Source organism: Pantherophis guttatus, chromosome 1, assembly GCF_059756535.1.
Source record: "Pantherophis guttatus breed Tessera chromosome 1, ASM5975653v1, whole genome shotgun sequence".
In the NCBI taxonomy this organism is placed as follows: Eukaryota; Metazoa; Chordata; class Lepidosauria; order Squamata; family Colubridae; genus Pantherophis; species Pantherophis guttatus.
The window spans coordinates 79,022,194-79,044,874 of NC_142063.1; the positions used below are offsets into that span (position 1 = coordinate 79,022,194).

A 22,681-nucleotide genomic window follows, 5' to 3' on the forward strand; every position below is an offset into this window, starting at 1 on the left:
GTTTCCCCAAAAATAAGATCCTCTTATATTTTTTTTGAACCCTGAAATAAGCGCTTGGCCTTATTTTCGGGGAGGTGTTATTATTTTGGGGTGTGTGGAGCAAGACAGGGCTCCTCTTGCCATCTTACCTGATTTCCAGCTGTTTCCCTAACCCTACCAGAGGAAATGGTGGGGACCAGCTGTGCATGCGGTGAAATATTTTCGGGGAGGTCTTATTTTCGGGCAGGGGGGGTTATTTTAGCGCATGTGCTCAAAAGCCCGATTGGGCTTATTATCAGGCGATGTCTTATTTTCGGGGAAACAGGGTAGTTATCAAATCCTTTTTCTTTCCTTTTAATTGTGATTCTACTTTATGAGATATACTATATCACATTTCCTTTGGGAACTGTATTTGTAAACTTATCTAGACCAACAGAAGTTTCTTTTGTTTCTTCTTATTTAGCGTAAGTAGGTTAGGACCAGTGGTGGGATTCAGCCAGTTCTCACCACTTCGGGGGAACCGGTTGTTAACTTTCTGAGCAGTTTGGCAAACTGGTTGTTGGAAGAAATAATTAGGGCAGAGAACCGGTTGTTAAATTACTTGAATCCCACCACTGGTTAGGACTACATAGAGTAGGGAGGTCCCACACATAAAAGAACATTGGGGAAAAGTCATTGTTTGAAACAGGCTGCTAAAACTTATTGTGGCCAATCCAGTTCTATTGCTCAACAAATGCTCATCAACGTAAGTATTCCTGCTGAGCGCAGAAGATCCCCATTTGCATCAGCCTCCTAAACAAAGATAGGTTGACACTACAACAAAAATGAAAGTAGAAATGTTTTCTTAATTTTTTTTTAAGCAAATGTTTTATTATTGAAATACCCGCCCATTATTTGTTAAATCTGTACATGCATTTGTTTCAATTGGAAGTGGTTTCTAAAAACAAAAACAAAAAAAATCCAAAATGACTCCAACGTTCTTCTATTCAGAGCTGAATCCAAGAGAACAAGAACCATCGCATAAACACCTTATCAGTGAAGTTTATCAGATGAAGCATGAAGTGATGCATACACAGCCTAGCATTACAATCCATTCAAAAATGAAACAGCGATTGGTGGATGATGGCAGTAGAGCCAACCTGGACCATTGTTTCAAATAAAATGACTCATGTTTGCTAGAATGTTAATGTGAAATTATTCAAATGATGGACTGTGAATCATCCAACTGTCTTACTGCACAAAATCTATCAAATTCACCCCTTGTTACAGTTAAGAACTTATAATATTTGCAAGGTAGGAAAGCATGGGAATGCAGGTACTCTTAACTAGATTTGGTCTCTAAATTAACTCAGACCCATTTCATTCTCCCGCAATAGACAAAGATCAAGTTTCCTATTTGCAAAAACTACCTTCTGTGCCGTGAGATGATGGAATGAAGCATTCATACTTTGATCTATACATTAATAATTGTTAATGTAAGGAACTTGTAGTTCTGGACATGTTAACTTTTCCTGGTTGCCTTCTTTGACACACCTCAAATAGAAGCTCTCCATGCAAAACCAGAGCCATGGTGTCAGGAGAGAATGCTAATGATACTGTGACCACAATCTGGACTTTCTTTTTCACAGTTTTATGTACTAGCAGCTGTTCCATAATCTGGGAAGGAGAGATTTCCCTTACAAAACTGGGCTGTTTCCTTGCATTCACCTTAGAATATAGATGCTTGCATGGCTTTTGAATAGAGAAGCATCTCCCAGATATCAACAGTAAGTTCTTCACAGTGACTCCTGCAACATGGGTTCTGGTGGCAACTACAGTGATTCCAAGGTCACAGGATCCCCAACTAGAGAGGCAAGAAGAGCTATGTACTTTCCTTGGTACATATAAACTAAAGGCCAGAAAAAGTGTTCCCTGCCACTACTGGCATGAAGAATAATCAATTCTGTATAAGTTCACCATAATAAAGAGAAGACAAAATTACAGAAGATTCATACTAATGTGAATGGAAATATATATATATATAGTCTCCATCACCACCTCAAATAAAGTTGGCAAACCAGGAGTAGATGTCAGAGAGCCAGGACAGATTCATCCTTGGAGATGCGGTCACTAAAATGACTCCAATGTAATGTACTCCCAAAGGGAGAAGTATGGCAGAAATGAGAAAAAATGATATCAGATTTTCCATATCATACATTCCTGTTTCAAAAGGTAAATGGTGGTATTTTAAGCTTGGTGCCTTACAGTCCAATTCTTGATCTGGCTGGTGTCAATTCAATAGATCAGAGGAACTGAAGCTAAAAAAGATAGAGGCATCCGATTATTTAGAAGAGAGATGCTCCTCTCTACAGCGTGTTTTTCTAAAAGCATGTGATTAAAAAAATATCAAACCACAACAGCTAGAACCCCCTCCCTCCAAATCTTCCTCGATGAACAGTATAAGGATTATGTACATATAGCAAACAGCTGCAACAATTGGAATATGTGAATACTCTAAGCTTAGTCACACTCGACAAATGTGGATAAAAGGAAGGGAGGAAGAGGTGCTGGCAATAAAGGTGCAGGATATCTCACAAGGAGGAGAAGATTTAAATGGCCTGTTTCATAAAAGAAAGTCAAGAGATAAAAGGAGACTGCCCAAGTCCCTCAAATAATTCATCAATACCGCACAACCTAATTGAACTGCAGCAACACCGCAGAGTTGTCACCAGAGGGATGAAGACAGTCTGGATTTAAGAAAGGGGCATTTTGTATGTTCTGGGGCAGCTCTCAAGACCATCAGTCTCTCAGTACTTGGGCACTTTGGTGTAGTCTTCAGTGTGAATGTTCTTGCAGAGGCAGATAGAGAGCACCATTCCCAGCAACTGCAAGAGAAAAAAGGAAGGAAGGATGAAAAGGCTGGTCCTTTCACTTATAAAGAAATGGGGAATCCCTGGACAGAATTTAGCTTTTCAGATTTACACCAAACACATTCATATAATGGAATGTAAGAATAAGCCAAAGCGTGTTTTCTGGTTTTAGCAAGAGCACTTAGAGTTATATACTGTACCGCTTCATAGTGCTTTTAAAGCCCTCTCTAAGTGGCTTACAGAGTCAGCATATTGCCCCCAACAATCTGGGTCTTCATTTTACCAATCTTGGAAGGATAGAAGACTGGGTCAACCCTGAACCAGGGAGAATTGAACTGCTGAACTGCTGGCAGTCAGCAGAAGTAGCCTGCAGTACTGCATTCTAACCACTGCGCCACCACATGTTTTATTTCAACACCCTTTACCTTCTCAGTCTTCTTGGTTCTCCTCCTCCTGTCAAAACTGCAATTATAAGCTCCTCCAGAGAGGGAGCTATATTTTTCTAGCATTACTATAAAAAACACTTTCATTCTTGGATGAGTTTTGCTACAGTTAGTTCTTGCTTACTGTCGGTCATTGGGACTGGGAACTCCATTGCTAAGTGATACATTCATAATGTGGGGCATCACATGACTGCATCAATTTATGACGATAGTTCCAGTAGTCCCCATTGCTGTTGTTAAGCGAATCCTATGAGTTGCAGCGTTCCAAAGTCACAAAATTTCCACCTGCAATCTCCTGCCTTATTCCCCATTGACTTTGCTTGTTGGAAGGTGGCACAAAATGTGATCACATTTTGATATTGCAACATTGTAATTGCATGCAGGTTGCTGAGCATACAAATAGTGACCACATGATTGTTGGATGCTGCAATGAACACAACTATAAGAACCCCTCATAAGTACCCTTTGTTCAGCATCATTGTAACTTTGAACAGTCACTGAATGAGGGGACTGCTGCATTTAGTTTCACATATTTAATAAAATGTTCCAAATAAAAATGTAAGAAGCAGCTAATGAACCATATTCAGCCTGCCATGATCAATATAGTCGATTTGTCATCATATTGAAACATGTCAGGACAAAAATGCAGCATCAGCAGATAGGAATTCATACATAATAAAAATGAAAATCAGAAACTTGCTGAGCTGAGGTAAATCTCAATCAGCCATGGGAGAAAGAACGATCATTCTAATTGAGAGACTGCTACAAAAAAGATGTAGAATTGTAGATGGAGCAAATAACCAGATCTCCTCAGATATTTGGGTCTTTTGGTTTGGATCCATTTACATCTGGTTTGTAGTATCTCCCTCAGGGGCATTCTCTCTCACTTCCCCTTTTGCATCTTTGTTTTCAATCACAAACAATAATTGTTAGTGTGAATGAATTGAAGCTGGCAGGAAAACTTTCAATCAAAGCTATCCTCTTTAAAAGGCTCCAATCATCAGGTAGATCTAGATTTTTTTAAAAAAAATAAATGTTCTTTTAGCCAAGACATAATAAAAACTAAGGAATAGAAAGACCAATTCATACTTTTTGGAAAATTGATTATGGAGAATATATTTAAGTACATTTTTCACTTGGATATCACTTCTGGATTTTGTGCCCATGATGAAAAAAAATATGAAACTTTGACTTTTGTTTTGTCGATCAGAAAGATTTGTCATTATAGAAATGGCTAGGTATATTCTAATGTGTAAAAGCAAAAAGTTGAGGCTAGAGTGTTTTTATCTTGTATTGTGCTAAAAAGAGTCGGAAGTCAACGCCTTCCCCTCCCCCTTTTTTTCCCCTTGTACCTCACACTTTCTTTTTCACTGTCTTTTTCCTTCCCCTAATTTCCTATTTCTATTTTTCTTTGTATTTTATATATTAAATAAATAAATAATAAAAAAGGAAAATTGATTAACTTCCACCAAGTACCAAGTATTCATAGGCCAAAGAGCCAATGTACTGTACTTACAGAGAATATTTTGCTTTGTTTGTAATTATAAACAGTCACTAACAAAAAAGTTTACAAAATGCAGGAAAATGAACACCTACCTCAATGACCGCAACCCCCGTGCACACTCCAAGGATGATGCCAAGGTTGTCTTGTAACCAATTCTGCACACCTTTCATACATCCCTGGAAGATACGTATCACATCTGATTTACCAAGATTGTAAGATTATGGATAATAATTACCAAAGCAGGACAATGTTATTGAGCTAGAACAGGGGTCAGCAACCTTAAACACTTAAAGAGCTATTTGGACCCATTTTCCACAGAAAAGAAAACGCCGGGAGTCACAAAACCTGGGTAGTGACTTGACATCACTCACTCCCACCCAGTCACATGACACCCACACACACACCAGCCATCCCTACCCAGCCGGTCATTAGGGCAGAGAACCCACTGTTAAATTATTTGCCACACCAGCACCCCCCCTCCCTCTTTCTCTCTCTTGCAAGAGGCAACTGGACAGCAGAGAAATACATTTATCTGAAATTTTAACTATACGACACATAACAAGAAACTGTGTCAGGGAGAACCTGTTATGACCTATCACTACTTAGTTTCAATGTGAGGAATTTCAATCACTCTTTCACAACTTGACTTCTCCCTGATGGTACTGGATTTCTTTAACAGCACAACTCCGGAATGATAGGCGTGTAGTGCAAGTAGCCTTAGAGAGCCATCGCATCCTTATTTATTCCTTCCTTCCTTCCTTCCTTCCTTCCTTCCTTCCTTCCTTCCTTCCTTCCTTCCTTCCTTCCTTCCCCTCTCCTCTGATTTCACTTCTTTCCTTTAATCCTTAATATTATGGTTCATTATTGTTAGTATTTATTAAAGAATGCTGTGTAGCTTAGAAGCTCTCAGCAAAAGTAACAGCAGCTGTTCTTTGTGGCTGAAGCTATCCTGGGCTGTTATTTTAAATAAAATAAATAAATAAATAAATAATTTTATTTCTATACCGCCCTTCTCCCGAAGGACTCAGGGCGGTGTACAGCCAATTTAAAAACACAACACACAACAATAATTAAAAATTAAAATAATTACATAGATTTGGCCGATTTAAAACCCCAAACATTTAAAATACCCCAATTAAAATTATTAAGTTGATAGCCCTGCCTGGCGGAACAACAGGGTCTTCAGTGCGCAACGAAACACTCGGAGGTCGGAGATCTTGCGTATTTTCTTCCTTCCTTCCTTCCTTCCTTCCTTCCTTCCTTCCTTCCTTCCTCCCTCCCTCCCTCCCTCTCTCCTGCCCAAATTTTGACCAATTTCCTCTCCGATCTCCTGATGAACAGATCCCACCCCCCTTTTTGGACTCTGGACCACCGGGCCTTTATTTTCCCCATTTATTGGGGGAAATTGGATTTTTATTGAGTCTTCCCCCTGCCCCATGCCAAAAGGAAAGCCAGCTGGGCCAGCTATTTTGGATAAGGCCAAAATAAATTAGAAAGCTATTATTTTCTCTTTATTCCAGGATTCTCTATCTCTGACAAACAAGGATTTTTTTCCAGGATATCTTATTTCCTTACTGCTGACTTGTGACCCAATTAGAGTCCTAAGGGATGTTGGACACTGAATGTGAACCATACCCATTAGAAATACTTCTGCACTAGAGGAAAAAGCAGCACTTATATATTCAAAGTGAAAAAGTAAATTTTGGAGCCAATAAAGTAAACTTAAGAACTGCATATTATAAAAATCTATTCCAGGATTTTGTCACCAAAAAGTCATTATCAGGATGTATCTTGAAAACTCACAAAATATACTGCCAAGATAACAGCAACGCCAAGACTTTTATTTTGGAGAATGACGGGGAATTGGGAGTTTGTAATCATGTCAAGGAGATGCCCGTGGTTATATTCACATACCTCTTTCAACACTTTGCCTTCAACCAGGAAGACAACTGAGAGCAACTCAAAAGTCATCAAAAAGAAGGCAAGATTTTATATTCTCCTCCCAAAAACTTTTCAAACCAAATGCCAAACAAAATGAGAGTGAAGGGAAGAAGAGAAAGCAGGTAAACAAAAGCTGCCATCATTCATTCATTCATTCATTCATTCATTCATTCATTCATTCATTTTGTCAAGCATATATAAGATAACAGGTAAAAGTATAAACATAATTTGAATACATGAAAAGAGTAAGTAAAAAGGAATATTAGGACAGGGATGGTAGGCATGGTGGTGCACTTATGCACGCCACTCTTTTCTTTTAAAAATCAAGAGACTTCTGGACAGAACTTCCCAAAATGAGGCACTCACCTGCTTTTTAACTGGCCAGTCATCCACTGTTGAAGAGTTGGAAAAAGTATTCAGGGAGCAGAAACCCACTTCGGCCAGGGAGTTAAAGGAGTCATTGAAACAAGAGCAAGGATAGAGTGTCTGGTTTCTTTCCTGAAGAACTGTGTTGTTTTTCCAAGTTTCTGGCCCAGTCCAACCACAGCATTGCAACTATGTTTAAAAGAAAACATCACCTTGTTACTTCCTGTTCAGTGTCACAGGGCCATTTTGTCAACTATCGAAACGACTCTAACTGAAGCCATAAAAGTTTCTTGTTTCGTTTTTCAGTTGCCATGCTTGGGGGGGGGGAAAGGAGAGAGATTTGTGGAATGTAGAATGTTTCCTTTCAGAGTGCCAGACTATAACACTGATAAGGCTCGTGAGAGCTTGAAGCTGACCCAGCGTATCCTAGCAACGGCAGGATGGGAGTACTAAGAGGCTCATCACGTACTTGGTTGGGTAATGTGATCTGGGACACCAGAAGGGTGGCCAGTATCTATCTTTTAATTATGCCAGAATTGGCTTGACTTTTGAACCTGCCGATATGATGTGCCCAATAAACAAGATCTTTGAAAAAGCAACAGCCTCCGAGTCTTGAACTAATTGGGAGCATTACTCGGAACCAAGACACATTTTGTTTGAGAGGATTCTTCTGCTTCTCTCTTTTGCTAACTATTACACTTTCTTTAGTGGAACTATCTTGCTTAATAAAATTCTACGAGTAGCTTACAATTATTTTAAAAAAAAAAACACCAGCAAAAATTGCATGGACTTGTCCATGTAGTTGCCAAGAATCAGAATTGGACAAACAAAACAAAACAAACCACACCTTCACTATAATATAGCAACACTCACTTCCCTTTACAATCTAAGATAGTAAAACTCAAGCAGCAAATGCCACGTTAATTGATTCGATAGATAAGATGAAGTTAGCTATTTTGTGAGTTTGGAATAAATTTTAAGGAGAAAAAAAATAGTAGCAAGTCTCATAAAAGCAGAATCCTCCTCCTTACCCCTTAGTCACATTAAAGGCAAAATATATCAAAAGTTAATATCTGCAGGATCCCTATATTTACACTGCCATGTCAAATGCATCTCTATTAATTCTAGAGAATTTATTTCAATCTGTACAATTTACAAAATGCCAACAAAATGTCCCTCTTTTAGAGATTTAAAATGATTCTACTTGCCACGCTAGAAAAATAAGTAGGAGTGGGTTGAGTTTTTCCCCCCCTTTGGGTAACTTTGGGAGTCACTTTATGTGTGTTGGGCAGCTGTATACATTTATTTAATAAATAAATGTTATAATTTTCACTGTTAGGTGTGAGATGGGTAGCATATTTTGTAGCCATTATTACAATTTTTATTATTAAAAATGAATAGGCCTCTCATATGAAAGCACATATGAAACCACTTCACCTGTCTGGAAATGTGAGAAGTTCATTGTGATAGAACTGTGTCAGACTATCTTCAGAAATGGTGCTATTAATAAGAAGTCAAGGGCTTCTATGGAAATGGCTTACAGATCAACGGACAGAGCTGCTGACTGAGGAGCTGCCTCCATATAAGGTCTATTAAGAATTCCTTAACCAAAATGGCATTATAATACACTGAAGCTGGATGCAACTTTTCCAGCACTCTATTTGCTTGTGAATTTCCTATCCAGTTTCAAATGGAGGGTAACAATTGTAAAACCCAACATAGCCACCAACAAAATAGATGCTCTCATAAAGTTGTATATTCTTCCACTTCCACAGTGTCATCTGTTAGTTCTGGAATGGCATTTTGGAACAGCAGGCAGTTAGATTTCATTCTGCTTGAAGATCTCCAGATCCAATGCAATGCCCTGAATTGCTAGTTCTTTGAAAGTGATTGACGAAATATGTTATAGAGGCACTTCCCAGTCTTATTCATAAACACCAGCTTGAGGACAATTGTTAAGAATAGCCAGTCACCAAAAGATGGAGCTCTTCTACTATTCTCTCTTTTTTGCTTGTGGTTGAAATAGGATTATATAAAAAGTTGGCAAGACTTTTAATTTGTGAAGAAAGACCAAGTAGGCCTTAAGTATATAATATACTGTACTGTATGTAAATAAGAGCTGGTTTGCTGTTGGGAATAGAATATATAAATAGAAACCTGCTGAAAATGTTAATAGTAATCTATGCAATAGTTACAAAACCGTGAGAAGAAATTATAACTTTTGGACCAACTGAGAGTTTACTTATTCCTAAGTAGCTAAAATGAATTTCATTATTTCATTTCTGGTTTTCAAAGACCATAACTGATGTTATGTTTTGACTTGGAGATAGTCTACAGGTTTATGTTTTATGATAAAACACACATTAGTCTGTGAACTAATAGATCCAATTTAAATATCCCCAATTAGTTTAGGAAGAAAACCAAACTCAAATGTCTCTCATATTGAATGAATGCAATATAATCTCTAAAACAGAGTGATGAGAATCTGAGTGGATAAAGAATTAATTAAACACCAATGTCGAATTAACCTGACGCTGAGCTTGTCTATCGAAAGGTCGGCAGTTCAGCGGTTCAAATCCCTAGTGCCACGTAACAGGGTGAGCTCCTTTACTTGTCCCAGCTTCTGCCACCCTAGCAGACATTCGGATCAGCAGAAAAAGGTAACGCCTAAGGGAAATTCGTCCTTAATTCCAGCGTAAAGATTGCATAAAGCCTTAAAAGCCAATCTATCTCCTTGGACTTTGAAAAAGCAGGATAGAGTAGAAAGAGCATTAATACTTTTGAACTTTGGTTTGGAGAAGACTCCTGAGAATACTATAACAAAGAAGAAAAAAACCAAAGCAAATGCATCATAGAATTAAATCAATCCAAAACTCTTATTCAGAGCTCAAATGATTTGGGTCAAATTATCATATGTTGAATACTTTATGCAAACAACTATAGTTCTTTTGAAAAACCTACAGTATAATGCTAGGAAAGGAAGGATAGTGAAAAAGAGAAAGGCCAACAGCAAGGTGGATGGACTCAGTTACAGATGAATGCACCATCAGAAAACCTGAAGGACCAGATTAGGAACAGACTATGTATGATTATTAAAAGACAACTTCATGACACATAATCCAGCTCTTTATTTATCTATATCCTACAAATATCTGGACCAAGTCAATATAACTGGAAACCTCTTAGAGCTAACTAGTCCCAGTTTTATTTTTTGTTGGCTTCTTACCAACCAGATGCTGTGATAAGCTGAAACTATATTAGATGGCATTATAGGCTACATACAGAAGAACTGGTGTTTAAGCCAGTTGGGTAAGAATGACTGGAGTACAGAGATGGTTGCTGTCAAGAGCCATCAGTAGTAGGCAGATTATGGGGGCCACCAGTACCGACCTCAACAATGTATACAAACTGTGTCATTGAATGATTCAGGAGCCCTGGTTTATGTGAAGCCTACAATTAAAAATATGAAATAAACCATGTCTGAATTTATAAGAAAACTGTCTGTGGACCTTGAATGGCAACAAGTTTTCACATATGGAACTCGCTAGTAAATGCGGTCACAGTGTTGAAAATGTATATATAAATACATTGCCATGATGCAGCTTTGCACCTTGTAGTAATTGAACACGTGGACAATTCCGGCATGCTTCATTTTTCTGTGGTAACACCCAAAGTAGATCTCATGTACAGGACATGCCAAACTTTACATCTGGCAAATTAGATATTGCATAATTATTCACACATGTTGATGGATCCATATTCTCCACACATGTTCAATTTGAATTGGACTAGGACTGGAGAGATTCAGGTTCAAGTCTCTGCTCAAGTAAGAAACTCAATGATCTCAACTCTCTGTCTAATCTAAGTCATCGAATTAAAAAATAAAATACGAAGAGGAAATTATGTATACTGCCTTGAGCTTCTAAAGCAGTGTTTTTCAAACTTGACCTCCTTAAGATGTGTAGATTTCAATTCCACGCATCTTAAATTCCCCAAGTTGAAGTCCATCTTCTAGGAGTTGAGGTCCATATATCTTAAAGAGGCCAAGTTTGAAAAACACTGCTCTAGAGAAAAAACAGGTTGGGATTGCAGTGACTGATTGAATAACTTCCTTGGATATATAGTAGAACTCCATATCATGAGCATTGTTTGGTGAAAAGAGATTTTAACAAATAAGTACCTCAACAGGATCTCCTGCTTGTACCTTTGTACTGGGCATCTTGAGAACAATACCAGAGGCAAACAAAAAGACAGTATATTGATGATATGACCCACTATATGAAAGCAACGTGTTCCTCATATATAGAACTTGTGTTTGGTTCATAAGGTTCTTTATCCACTTACTTCTGCCTGTAGCCAATCTTCACATATCAATATTAATTTATGATTAAATTAGATGAAGATCACTGTTGATGTTACTATTCTCATTCAAGAAAAAGCAATATGTATTATTGACAATACCACTAACAGCCTCATTAACTCTTGCATTGCAACTTACTTGTAACTGGACATAGTCCCAAGCATTTTCAAGGGTCCTATTGTTGTCATCATAAGGATCATAATTCTGGACAAGTTCACTAACAATCCCAGACATTTCCGCTTCAAGCTAGTAAAAATAATACAAAAAAATAATTAAGCACTGGTCCTGTGATTATTGATCCCATCTTACATTTGAAGATATACAAATTATTTGAACTTTATTCCATAATAAGGGAACCTTTTCATTTTTTGATGTAGCCCCAGATGTGTCCTCCAGCATGTCCTGCAAGTAGGAATTAGAGAGAAGGAAAGAGAAGGAGGAACAACAACAGCAAAAATTTTCTCTGTCAACAAAAAGAAAGGAAGGGACAAGTCAGAGCATTTCATTCAACACTGAAGGTCTATGTTTTATTTAAAATAAACCTGTTTTTCCAAAGAGCAAAGGTTATAATCCATCCAAAGAATTCCTTTCAACTCCTCTCATGGCAGCTTTTTCTTACACAAATAGGGCATGGCTAGTCTAGTGAAGAGAAGAGAAGGACCAAGGGAGACATGATAGCAGTGTTCCAATATTTGAGGGGCTGCCACAGAGAAGAGGGGGTCAAGCTGTTTTCCAAAGCACCTGGAGGCCAGACAAGGAATAATGGATGGAAACTGAACAAGGAGAGATTCAACCTAGAAATAAGGAGAAATTTTCTGATAGTGAGAACAATCAACCTATGGAACAGAAGTTGCCTTCGGAAGTTGTGGGAGCTTCATCACTGGAGGCTTTCAGGAAGAGATTGGACTGCTGTCTGTCAGAAATGGTATAGGGCAGTGATGGCTAACCTTTTTGCCATCGCGTGCCAAAAGCGGGGGGGTGCAGGGGGTCGCGCGTGCCCACACCCATAATTCAATCAGCCCCTCCCCCCATGCATGCACCTGCGACACACACGCACCCCCGCACTCCCCCTTTCGGCAATGGCACAGTGGGCCCAGTAGGCCCATTTTTCACCCTCCCCAGGCTCCAGAGGTTTTCTTGGAGCCTGGGGAGGGCGAAAACAGTCTTCCCCACTCCCCTGGAGGCCAGAAACGGCCAGTTTCCCAACTTCCGGTGGGCCCAGAAGGCTAGAAAATCAGCTGGCCAGCGCGTGCATGCATGCTGGAGCTGATCTAGGGCAATGCTCGCATGCCCACAGATATGGCTCCACGTGCCACCTGTGGCACACGTGCCATAGGCTCGCCATCACGGGTATAGGGTCTCCTGCTTGGGCAGGGGGTTGGACTAGATGACCTACAAGGTTCCTTCCAATTCTATTAATCTGTTAATCTACACAGATAAACACACATGCACGAGTGTGCACACACACACACAGGGCCTTAGACACCTAAGTCTACTATCATGTTGGCTGTTCTTGGAGTCTGCTGGATCATCCCATTTTTCAGGACTTCAGAAAGATGCCACCTTTTGTGAGAGAATGGTAAAACCAGAACAGAAGTAAAGGATGTCACCCTTAAGATGCCTTAGGGATATTTTTTCTGAAACTTACATGGCTTTGAAAAAAATCATAGAGATATGGATTTCTAGGAAGTCAATATAGGCCTAAAGTTAGTTAGTTTGTTTGTTTGTGTCCCACCTTTGCTATTTTTATAAATAACACAAATCATAACCAACACACCTTCTTCCTCCTATTTTCCCCACAACAACAACCTGAAAGAGAGTGTCTGGCCGAAAGTCATCCAGCATGGCTAAGACAGGACTTACAAAAGGTTACAAAAGGAAAAGGCACAGTGGCTAAAAACGATGTCTAAGATGTGATGACGTAATTGTTAGCTATTCTATTAGTATCTTAAGAACAAATATGAATATCAGCCTGTTGGTGCTGAGCACTAAACTCACGGGGTTCATATTGTGGCAATTAGACAATATGGCAGCCACAGATTAAAGAAAGAAACTCAAGCAAACAAGTTCTTGCAAAATATAGTTGCTGCAAGATATTGCCAACTGCTACAGATTTGGAAAGAAGACAGCCATCTGCCTTTTTGTTTTTAGGACACATGTCTGAGCAAACGGCAGAAACCTCCTGCTGCGTGAGCCCAGCAAGTGTCAAGTCAGCAAAATGCAAACTCATCTCTTGAGCTATGAATGGCACAAGTGTCTGGATTACTATCTGCCAACTGCAAAGACGATGTCAGACAAGAACAGTAAAATGTTTCACTATTTCCTCTTAGTGAAACTGGAAATTACCACAAAGGTCAAAAGTTTCCATTAAAAATTAACTTTCTGGGGTCAAGTCAAACTGCAGTCCATGCTTTAAATTTTTACTTCCTCTACTAGCACCAAAAACTAAGGTATACCTGATACTACATAGAAGAATGTGAAAGGAATGCAATTTATAGTTATTTGAATATTGTGCAAGGTTTTTTAAAAAAAATTATATTGCACCATGTTAAACATAGAGGGTCTTATAGTTATTGATCAATGTAGAATTTGTCCTTTTTTCAATTTGCTATAATAATGGACATGATAAGAAATGAAAATCTTCCTGTCCAGTACAGACATACTGTGATCAGGAAAATTAACAATACTAACATAAACTCAGGACTATTTGCTTTTTGAAAATGCATTAATGTTAGACACTATGGGCACCAAGTGAGAAAATTTCTTTTCTTTTCTTTTTCATTTATTACAGTGCTTTTATTTTCCTTTCACAATGAAGTGTTGGGCTGTTTACAATTCTCATTTTCAGGATGACTTGCAAATGTTGGTTTTCTACTGTCATATGACAACGTTAAGGCAACTCATGAAAATCTTATATAAATTAAACTTGAAAAATATTTTCTGAGGAACTTGGAGAGCTACCCAGAGATTTATCTTTTTCTCTTATTCTGGCCTATCAGAGCAGGGACAGAGGGATGAATATGCAGGGAGCACTGCAATATCAGTCTGTGATATTTTCAACCTACATTAAATGAAGTTTCCATCAGCTATTTTAACAAATGGAAATAATTTGCACAAACTGAATACCGGCTAGTGAACTGTATGACTGAATCTGGGTTCAAAGAGCAACATAACAATATCAATATATCAATATATATCAATATATATATATATATATATATATATATATATATGTATGTATGTATGTATGTATGTATGTATGTATGTATGTATGTATAAATTACATGAAATTTATACATAAATTACATGCAACTTGGAGAAAACTTAATTCAAAGACAATTTAAAGATTAACGGATCCATCAATGAATCTTTCCAATGAATAATTCATTAGATCTAAGCTCTAAACACACTCATGAAGTTTTAAAGCAAGCATTATAGAGGGGGGGAAATGCCTCCATGTCTCTGAATGAAAATGAAGAAACAATATATGGAATTTAGCAAATTCCTTCAGCCTAAATGCAGAAATATGGAATATAAATTAACCCAGTGTAAGAGAGGACAGATGGCTGCTTTCCCACCCAGCAGTCACATTATAGTTGAAACTTAGCCACTTTCATAATCCAAAATACTGGGAAGGAGAACACAGTCTGGTATTCTGAACCTCTCCTGCCAACAGAATCTCCATTTAGTTTCCTCAGAGGTTTCCCCACAATAGGTAAAAGAAGAAGAAAAACAGCCCTTCATCAATCCCTGTTATTAAAGCAAGCCTGAAGAAACACATGTAGCCTTCCATCTTTACTGCACACATCTACTGCCACATGTAGCTTCCATATTTACTCCACAGATGCTAAAACCAAAACCTTGATGGAAGAAAAAAAAAGGGGGAGGGGAAGAAATGAGTGATAGAAGCAATTACACTCTAGTGCCAGGAACAAATTTATGCAAAACCTCCCAGATTCCACAAGTCGAATTTCGCAACGACCACTCACTTTTTCCAACATTACGCATTATTGAAAATTCTCCTAGCACATACTTAAATTCATTACTCTCCATTGCCACATTGACTTCTGTAAGTCAAGATATTGGGGGGAAGGGGTCTAAAAATATACAATTGTCTTCAATTTAAACTAAAGGTTAAGTTTGACTACTCTTACCCTATTTTCCCAAAAATAAGACATCCCCTGATAATAAGCCCAATCAGGCTTTTGAGCGCATGGCAATTAGGCCAAACGCTTATTTCAGGGTTCAAAAAAATATAAGACAGTCTTATTTTTGAGGAAACACGGCAGGTTCTAATATTATTTATTTATAAGTCATATTTCTATGCCTATAGAAATATGTAATATATCTATGCCTATTTCTATATTATCTCCATTACACATTAACTTGCAAAACAGGTTGTAGAAAAATGAGTACATTTTTGGAAAACAATGGGTATGTATTTTATATGTAAGTTTTGCATCAGAGCAGTTTTTACTCAGATTTCAGTATGATTTTCAGAATAATATTTTAATTTCTTTCTTTTCTTTTTTTTTAATTTCCAATTTATATACCGCCCTTCTCCCTGAGGACTCAGGGCGGTGTACAGCCAGAATTAAGAACATGAAATACAAATATTAAAGAACAATTAAAATATATATAAATTTGCCCCAAAAATTAAAAATCACAAACCAATTAAAACATTTAAAAAATTTCTTCTTAAGCCAGCCCGGCTTGCTGGAAAAAGTGGGTTTTAAGGGCACGGCGGAAGGCACTGAGGTATTGGATTCTCCTTATCTCTGGGGGCAACAGATTCCAGAGGGTAGGTGCCCCCACAGAGAAGGCCCTCCCCCTGGGGGTCACCAGCCTACATTGTTTGGCTGATGGCACCCTGAGGAGGCCCTTTCTGTGGGAGCGCATGGGTCGATGGGAGGTCGTTGGTAGCGGCAGGCGGTCTCGAAGATAGCTAGGCTCTATGCCATGGAGCGCTTTAAAGGTGATGACCAACACCTTGAGGTTTATTAGAGGTTGTAGCACAACATTCATAGAAGTATAACTACTGAAATATACTATTATTTCCTCTCATGGTTTGCAAATCTCAAGTGCGAATTAATTAAATTTAACATTAAAATGTAAACTCAACATTCAAGAATCTGAAAGAGAGTTTTGCAGCTGAGTAACCCATTTTTCCTGGTCTTTTGTAGTCTCTCGGACATTAAAGGCAAAATTCATTTCCTTTCTTGTTTGGAAATTTAAATTCTACACAAGCCATAAATAACATCTCAAAATAGCAAATATGGGTACAGAGATTACTAAGATTATAAACCAAAAATTAGAGGTTCTTTCTAAGAAGCGGGATAGTGGAAAGAAGCATATTATAAGGGAGAAAAATGGTCTGAATGTTTTATTCACATATTTCAAGCCTGAAGATTCTATTGTTTTTTTTTTTATTTATTCATTCCTGCAGTGAATTTTGTCCACTTTTACTTCATCTAGAAACCTACTTTTTTGCCCAAATTAAACTTTTGTTATTGCTTCATTTAATCAGTTTCTTACCCAAAGTTCTTAGGATCTCATTTACTGTAGTGGTTTTAACTTCTCAACTGTTGTACAGTTTTGAATTTTAAATTTGAATTTTGTACAATTGCACTGTCTTGTTGAATTGAACTTGTATTACTTTTAATGGAAAACACTTAAAGCATGTAATAAATAGTCAAAAGTAGGCCCAGTATTTCTATTCATATTTATCCAGATTTCTTGTCCAATGCAACTATATATAACAAGCAAGAAACTAGTTATTCATTATTTCCCAGCTTATTAGTATATCTTTTAAGCAAAGGAGGTTTTAAGAAATTAATCATTATTAAACTCTAGATGATTAACAAAAATTAGCTACTGAAAAAATTCTCCTTAAATTCTATAAAGTATTTACAGTTAGTGTCTACACTCTGCTTTTCTTTTTCTTTTTTCTTTTCTATTATTTGCTATTTAATTATTAATCTTAGTTCCTGGTTTTAAGAAGCTGACAGTAACCTGTTTTGAAAACAGGAATTCAAAACCCCCTAAATAAAATTAAGTGCTTTTTTTTTCTTAAATATTTTCCTAAGTACATATTAAGAAATTCAAAATGTAAAAAAACATACACCAGAAAATCCGTTTTGGTTAACTCACAGCTAATATTTATACTTCTGTGATTTTTGCTGTTGTAAATTTTGTAACAGAAAGTACCAGATTATCAGTCAGTCAGTTAGTCATAATCATATATATATATATACATATATATACATATACATATACATATACATATATATATATATATATATATATTATTTTTCCACCTAATCAGGAACAAATCAGATACTAACATTAAAACACCAGTTTTATTTTTATTACTTCATGCAAATTATAAAGAATGGTAGTAATCCCAACCTAAATGAAGAATGTCAGATTCGAAGAGTTAGAGAAGAGTATTTTTTAAAAAAAACAATGACTTCATAGCGATACTTGCTGAAAAACTCCATGTCTAAATCTTGTTTTTAAGACATTACTTGAAAATGCATAAGAATCAGAACAACAAAAACTCAACCTCATCAAGGAAACAGGGAGATGAAATTAGGAAAGAAAAGTGTCACTTACTGCATTCCTCTGGAAATAGATCAGCAGGCCGGCAGCTATTTGGGCTATGAGGATCAGCAACAGGCAAGTAAAATACTGCAAAATAAATAAAGAGTTTTTTCTCACATTTGTTACACTAGTACTTGGTATACAGATAGTCCTCAACTTACAACAGTTAGTTTAGTGACCATTCAAAGTTACAACAGCATTGAAAAAAAGTTACTTATGACCGTTTTCCACACTTAGAATCATTGTAGCATCCCTACAGTTACATGACTTATGACAGCTGGAATGTCCTGGGGTCATGTGATCACCCTTTGTGACCTTCTCACGAGCAAAGTCAACACAGAAGCCAGATTCATTTATCAATTGTGTTACTAACATAACAACTGCAGTGATTCACCTAACAACTGTGACAAGAAAGGTTGTAAAATGGGGCAAAACTCGCTTAAAAATTGTTTCACTTAGCAACAGAAAGTTTGGGCTTAATTGTGGTCATAAGTCGAGGACTATCTGTACTGCCTCACAGGTGAAGTTCTTCAAGGGGGAGGGGGGTCCTACAGAAGACAGTACAGCCAGATGTAATCGGAAGCTTCAGCTACAAAGCCAGAATGCTTTCTTGCTAGGAGCCCAGTGAGTATTTGCTGATGTATCAGAAGGAGATTTATTTCCATTTTCTGCCTGTCTGAGCACAATAAGCTAACAGAATTTGCTAAGCTTGCTTCCATGAGGTGTTTTAATGGAAACCTGGCACAGGTTTAGACAGGGTAGCTGAACAGGTCTGAAATAGTGCAACAGTCTCTACTGATCTTTTCCATCCTCCCTGAACTTCCCAGACTTTCAGTCTTTCTCTGGAGGAAGAGAAGCTTGCTGGTAGAGAGCAAGAGATGGAAGACATTCTGGGGTGCCTTCTGCTTCTACTGTGAGATCCGTCCCCACAATAAAAGACAAGGCAACCTTGGAATGAATATGGGAAACACACTGTTTTGTCACCTTCTTTAAAAATAAAGATGGCAAATACAAATATGGAAAACCTAATGAATCAACAAGAACTCATTAACAAACAAAACAGCAACATCAAAATCAGCGAAGAGTTTGCAAATTGGACCTCCAAAGCACTGTAAGAGTGGTTATGAAGAAAGCTTTTCTTGGGAAAGTATTCCACAATCAGGTTGCAAGCACAGAATGGGCTCTTTCTGTAACAACATCCAAAGACATACTGTATACTGAGTTGTCACGGATGTGGCAATGTATGCATATCTTCTGTGGTTTCCAAATGATTCTCAATCACTTGTGACCTATAGCTCAAAGCCAGAAAGAATTTACCAGCATCTGCATGTCCTGCTTACCAGTCCCAAGAGGCAGCGAATCTCATTGACTGCTCCAACACAGCCCAGGAACCCCATTAACATGGTGAGAGCTCCCACTCCAGTAAGAATGTATGCGCCAACTTTTGAAGTTGATGATGAGGTCTCTGTGGAAACCCAAGGAGGGGGGAGAAACTACATATAACAGATGCACATTTATTATGTTCCAATAAAGCAAGATAATTGTTCAAGAGAGATAAAGCACTCTGCTTTAAGTTCTGCAGCCAAGAAATCAAAGCAACAAACAGCTAAATCCTGTTACATGGATATATTGCGATGGGAACTGAGCATTCACTTATTGGTCATGTGATAGTGAGGAGATGAACACAAAGCTGTATTTTAAAAGAATGGTCCAGAGATAGGGGAAGGAATTGACCCAGAAGGATGGGGAGAGGATGAAAATGCATTCTAGTATTCGAGGAAGTGAAAATATAGGCCCCAATTGGTAGGTTTGCTTGTGGGAAAACCAAAACTAGCTGACTTAAGAATACTGGTTAGTGCTTCTTAGACTTTAATAAAACAAGAAAGGATTACTAGCCATGGTTGAAAGTTGGCTTTTCTAGTTTTTACATGGTGATAAAGTCTTATTGACGTACGCTTGGATGACCATTCTTGTATCCCCAAGTATTAGCCATGCTGGCTGGGGATGACATAATATCCAGTTCAAAATTTGGTTGGGGTATAATATAATCCACTTTTGACTTAAAACACACATGAAATATTCAGTAGTGTTCTGTTTTTAAGATATTCAACTTTAGAACAGTATCCAGGTAGAAATTCTACACACTTCAACAAGTTTGTCGCACCAAATGCTGCTGCCTTTTTAACAAAGCAGCCTAAGCAGAACCTTCAAGACCAACCTTGCAGAAAGGCAGTGCCTCAGCTGGGCTCTTGATCTGTAGCACTTCTTGGTTTGCCGAGGAAAATTTCCCAGACTTTGCTGGCATAAGGCTAGTCATTTCTATTCCCACTTGCACAATTTTTCCTCTATTTTTTTTTTTCTGGGAAAAATTCCAGACTAGCACAAGAGGGAGGCCTTTTTGGCAACAGAATGGAATGCCCTGCTGTGTCAAGTTCCTTCCCAAACTTTCTGTTAAGGTTACCAGGGAAAAAGGGGGAGGAGGAAACAAGAGAGTTGAAAAAAAAAAAAGAGTCCATCTGGAAATCTCTGGGAAGGAAACAGGAATCTCTGCATGCACAATCTGATTACAAAATAGAAGAAAACTTTTTTTAAAAGGGTGCTCATATTAAAAGCTCCAAGAACACAGTAGCAATAACTGCATTACTTTGATCTGCCTAGGTTATAGAATTATAAACATTTGGTTTACAGATCACAAGAGAAAACCAGGTCATGTTCCAATTCTTTTTTTTTTTTTTTTTTACTGTTTAAAACTGTAGATGAGTATTAAAGGGAGACAGGAAGGGGACACAGCTTAATTCAGCTTGCCATTTTTGTGTCTGGCTAATTCGTCTTTATAGATAACATTGCAGAAGTGATCCAGTTAAGAATAGTTATGCTATATGCAAATATAGAAAGCAGAAATAGCACATGCTGTTAACAGGAAAATATCTTCTTTTTAAATCATTATGAAATTTGCCAACTTTTCAAAACTACTCTCACATTTCTGCAAAAAGGGGGGAAAATGATCATGAAAAGAATTTTTCAAGGACAATTCCCTTGGTCTGACCTGACACGAAAAGCTGATTAGCTTTAAAACGCTTTTCTAAATCTAGCAGGAAGCCATCCCTGCTTTGGACTAAGATCTAAAGATGGGCTGCTCTTCAAATGTAGAGTACTTCTTTTTGTTACATGAATCAGTAGGAAACTTTAAAACTGTCTTACGTAGAACTGAAATGAAGCTTGTTTTGTCCACCAAAATCCATATTCCAAAACCTAGGATGACAGCACCCAGGATCTGGAAAAGAAAATTCAGTTACTTAAAAAGATCATATTAATCTTAAATTTTGTTTTATGAATTTGTATAATAGTTTTAATGAGAAGAGTCTCTAAAACAGCTCACAGAAACAAAACCTAAACTTTGAATTATGGGAAAAAAATAGAAATGAGGTTACAAACTACAAAAAGTCATAGCTTTTTTTGATTTCATGCCTTTATCAAAATTATTTCTACAAAGGGTCAGGATGAAGCATTTCCAGTAGTAAAAGACAGATAGTGTCTATGTAAACGTGCTGTTTTTAAGGAGGGGAAAAATATACCATATTTTTCAGAATATAAGACGCACTTTTTTACCCCCCAAAAGGGGGTGAAAATTTAGGTGCGTCTTATACACCGAATGTAGCCCTGCCCACCCACTGGGCCCCACCCTTTGGCCTCTGCCTCCCAGCAGTTACCTCCTTGCAAGCAAACAGTAAGAAAAAACAGCCCCATTCAGCTTCAGCATAGGCTAATCAGCACAAGTTGATTAGATCGGCCTCCTGACTCTCAGCTGATTTGCTCTCAGCTGTTTTGCGCAGGCTCTTTTGCAAGCTCTTGTTTTGCAAGCTCTTTGCTTGCTGCAAACAGTGCTGGAGCAGATTTTTTTTTCTACTAGCTAAAACGAAACTGAAAGTAAAGCAGGCTCTGCTGCAACTTGACAAAATGAGGCAGGGAGAGAGATTTTTTTTCCTTTTTGCTCACAAAAAAGGTAGGTGCAAACAATGGGAAATTTAGGGCAAAAGAGAGTTCAAGATTTTAAAACACAAAAGAAAAAAAGGTCTATTTAACTAGGGAATTGTAATAATTGAGATGCTATTAATTGTATATTGTGTTGAAAGCAGAAATGGTTCAGTTATGGTTTAGAGGAATATATGGGGAAAATTATTTGGTTTATTATTATTGGTAAATATAATTAATTGATTTGTAACAAATTGGATTGCATGGAAATAATTGGAATATTCATGTTCATATTGATTAATATACAAAAAAGATAGTTATAAGTAATTGATTTATATAAAAATGTTGAATTTGTATTAAACAATTGTAATATTAAATAATTAACCAATGTGAGGATGGATATAAAAATAGATGACAATGGGAAGAGGTATAATATAGAATAGAAGGGAAAAATTGAATTTGATTAAGATTAGAGATGAGAATGAAGGGTAATATTGGTTTTTTTAAAAAAATAGATGAATAAATATGGCAAAAAGGAAATATAGAAATTGTAAATTTAATTAAGAGCCTTGGTAGTACAGTGGTCTAAGGCACCCTGTTATTAAGCTGGTTATTAAGACCAGCTGCCTGCAATTACTGCAGGTTCGAATCTCGCCAAGGCTCA

At 37.5% G+C, this 22,681-nt stretch overlaps 1 protein-coding gene across 1 annotated transcript in view; it reads right to left on the bottom strand.

Moving 5' to 3' along the window:
* Positions 1-827: 827 nt before the first annotated feature.
* The window catches only part of CD82 (CD82 molecule), a 74,102-nt gene continuing 52,248 nt past the window's right edge, over positions 828-22,681 (bottom strand). Inside the window, exons 3-9 of the mRNA XM_034417411.3 lie at positions 21,247-21,319; positions 19,386-19,510; positions 18,058-18,132; positions 11,581-11,688; positions 7,083-7,271; positions 4,868-4,951; positions 828-2,843 (exon numbers count right to left, since the gene is read on the bottom strand). Of these exons, the coding sequence (XP_034273302.1) occupies positions 2,766-2,843; positions 4,868-4,951; positions 7,083-7,271; positions 11,581-11,688; positions 18,058-18,132; positions 19,386-19,510; positions 21,247-21,319 (732 nt within the window). The 3' untranslated portion in view covers positions 828-2,765. The remainder of the gene's footprint in view (positions 2,844-4,867; positions 4,952-7,082; positions 7,272-11,580; positions 11,689-18,057; positions 18,133-19,385; positions 19,511-21,246; positions 21,320-22,681) is intronic.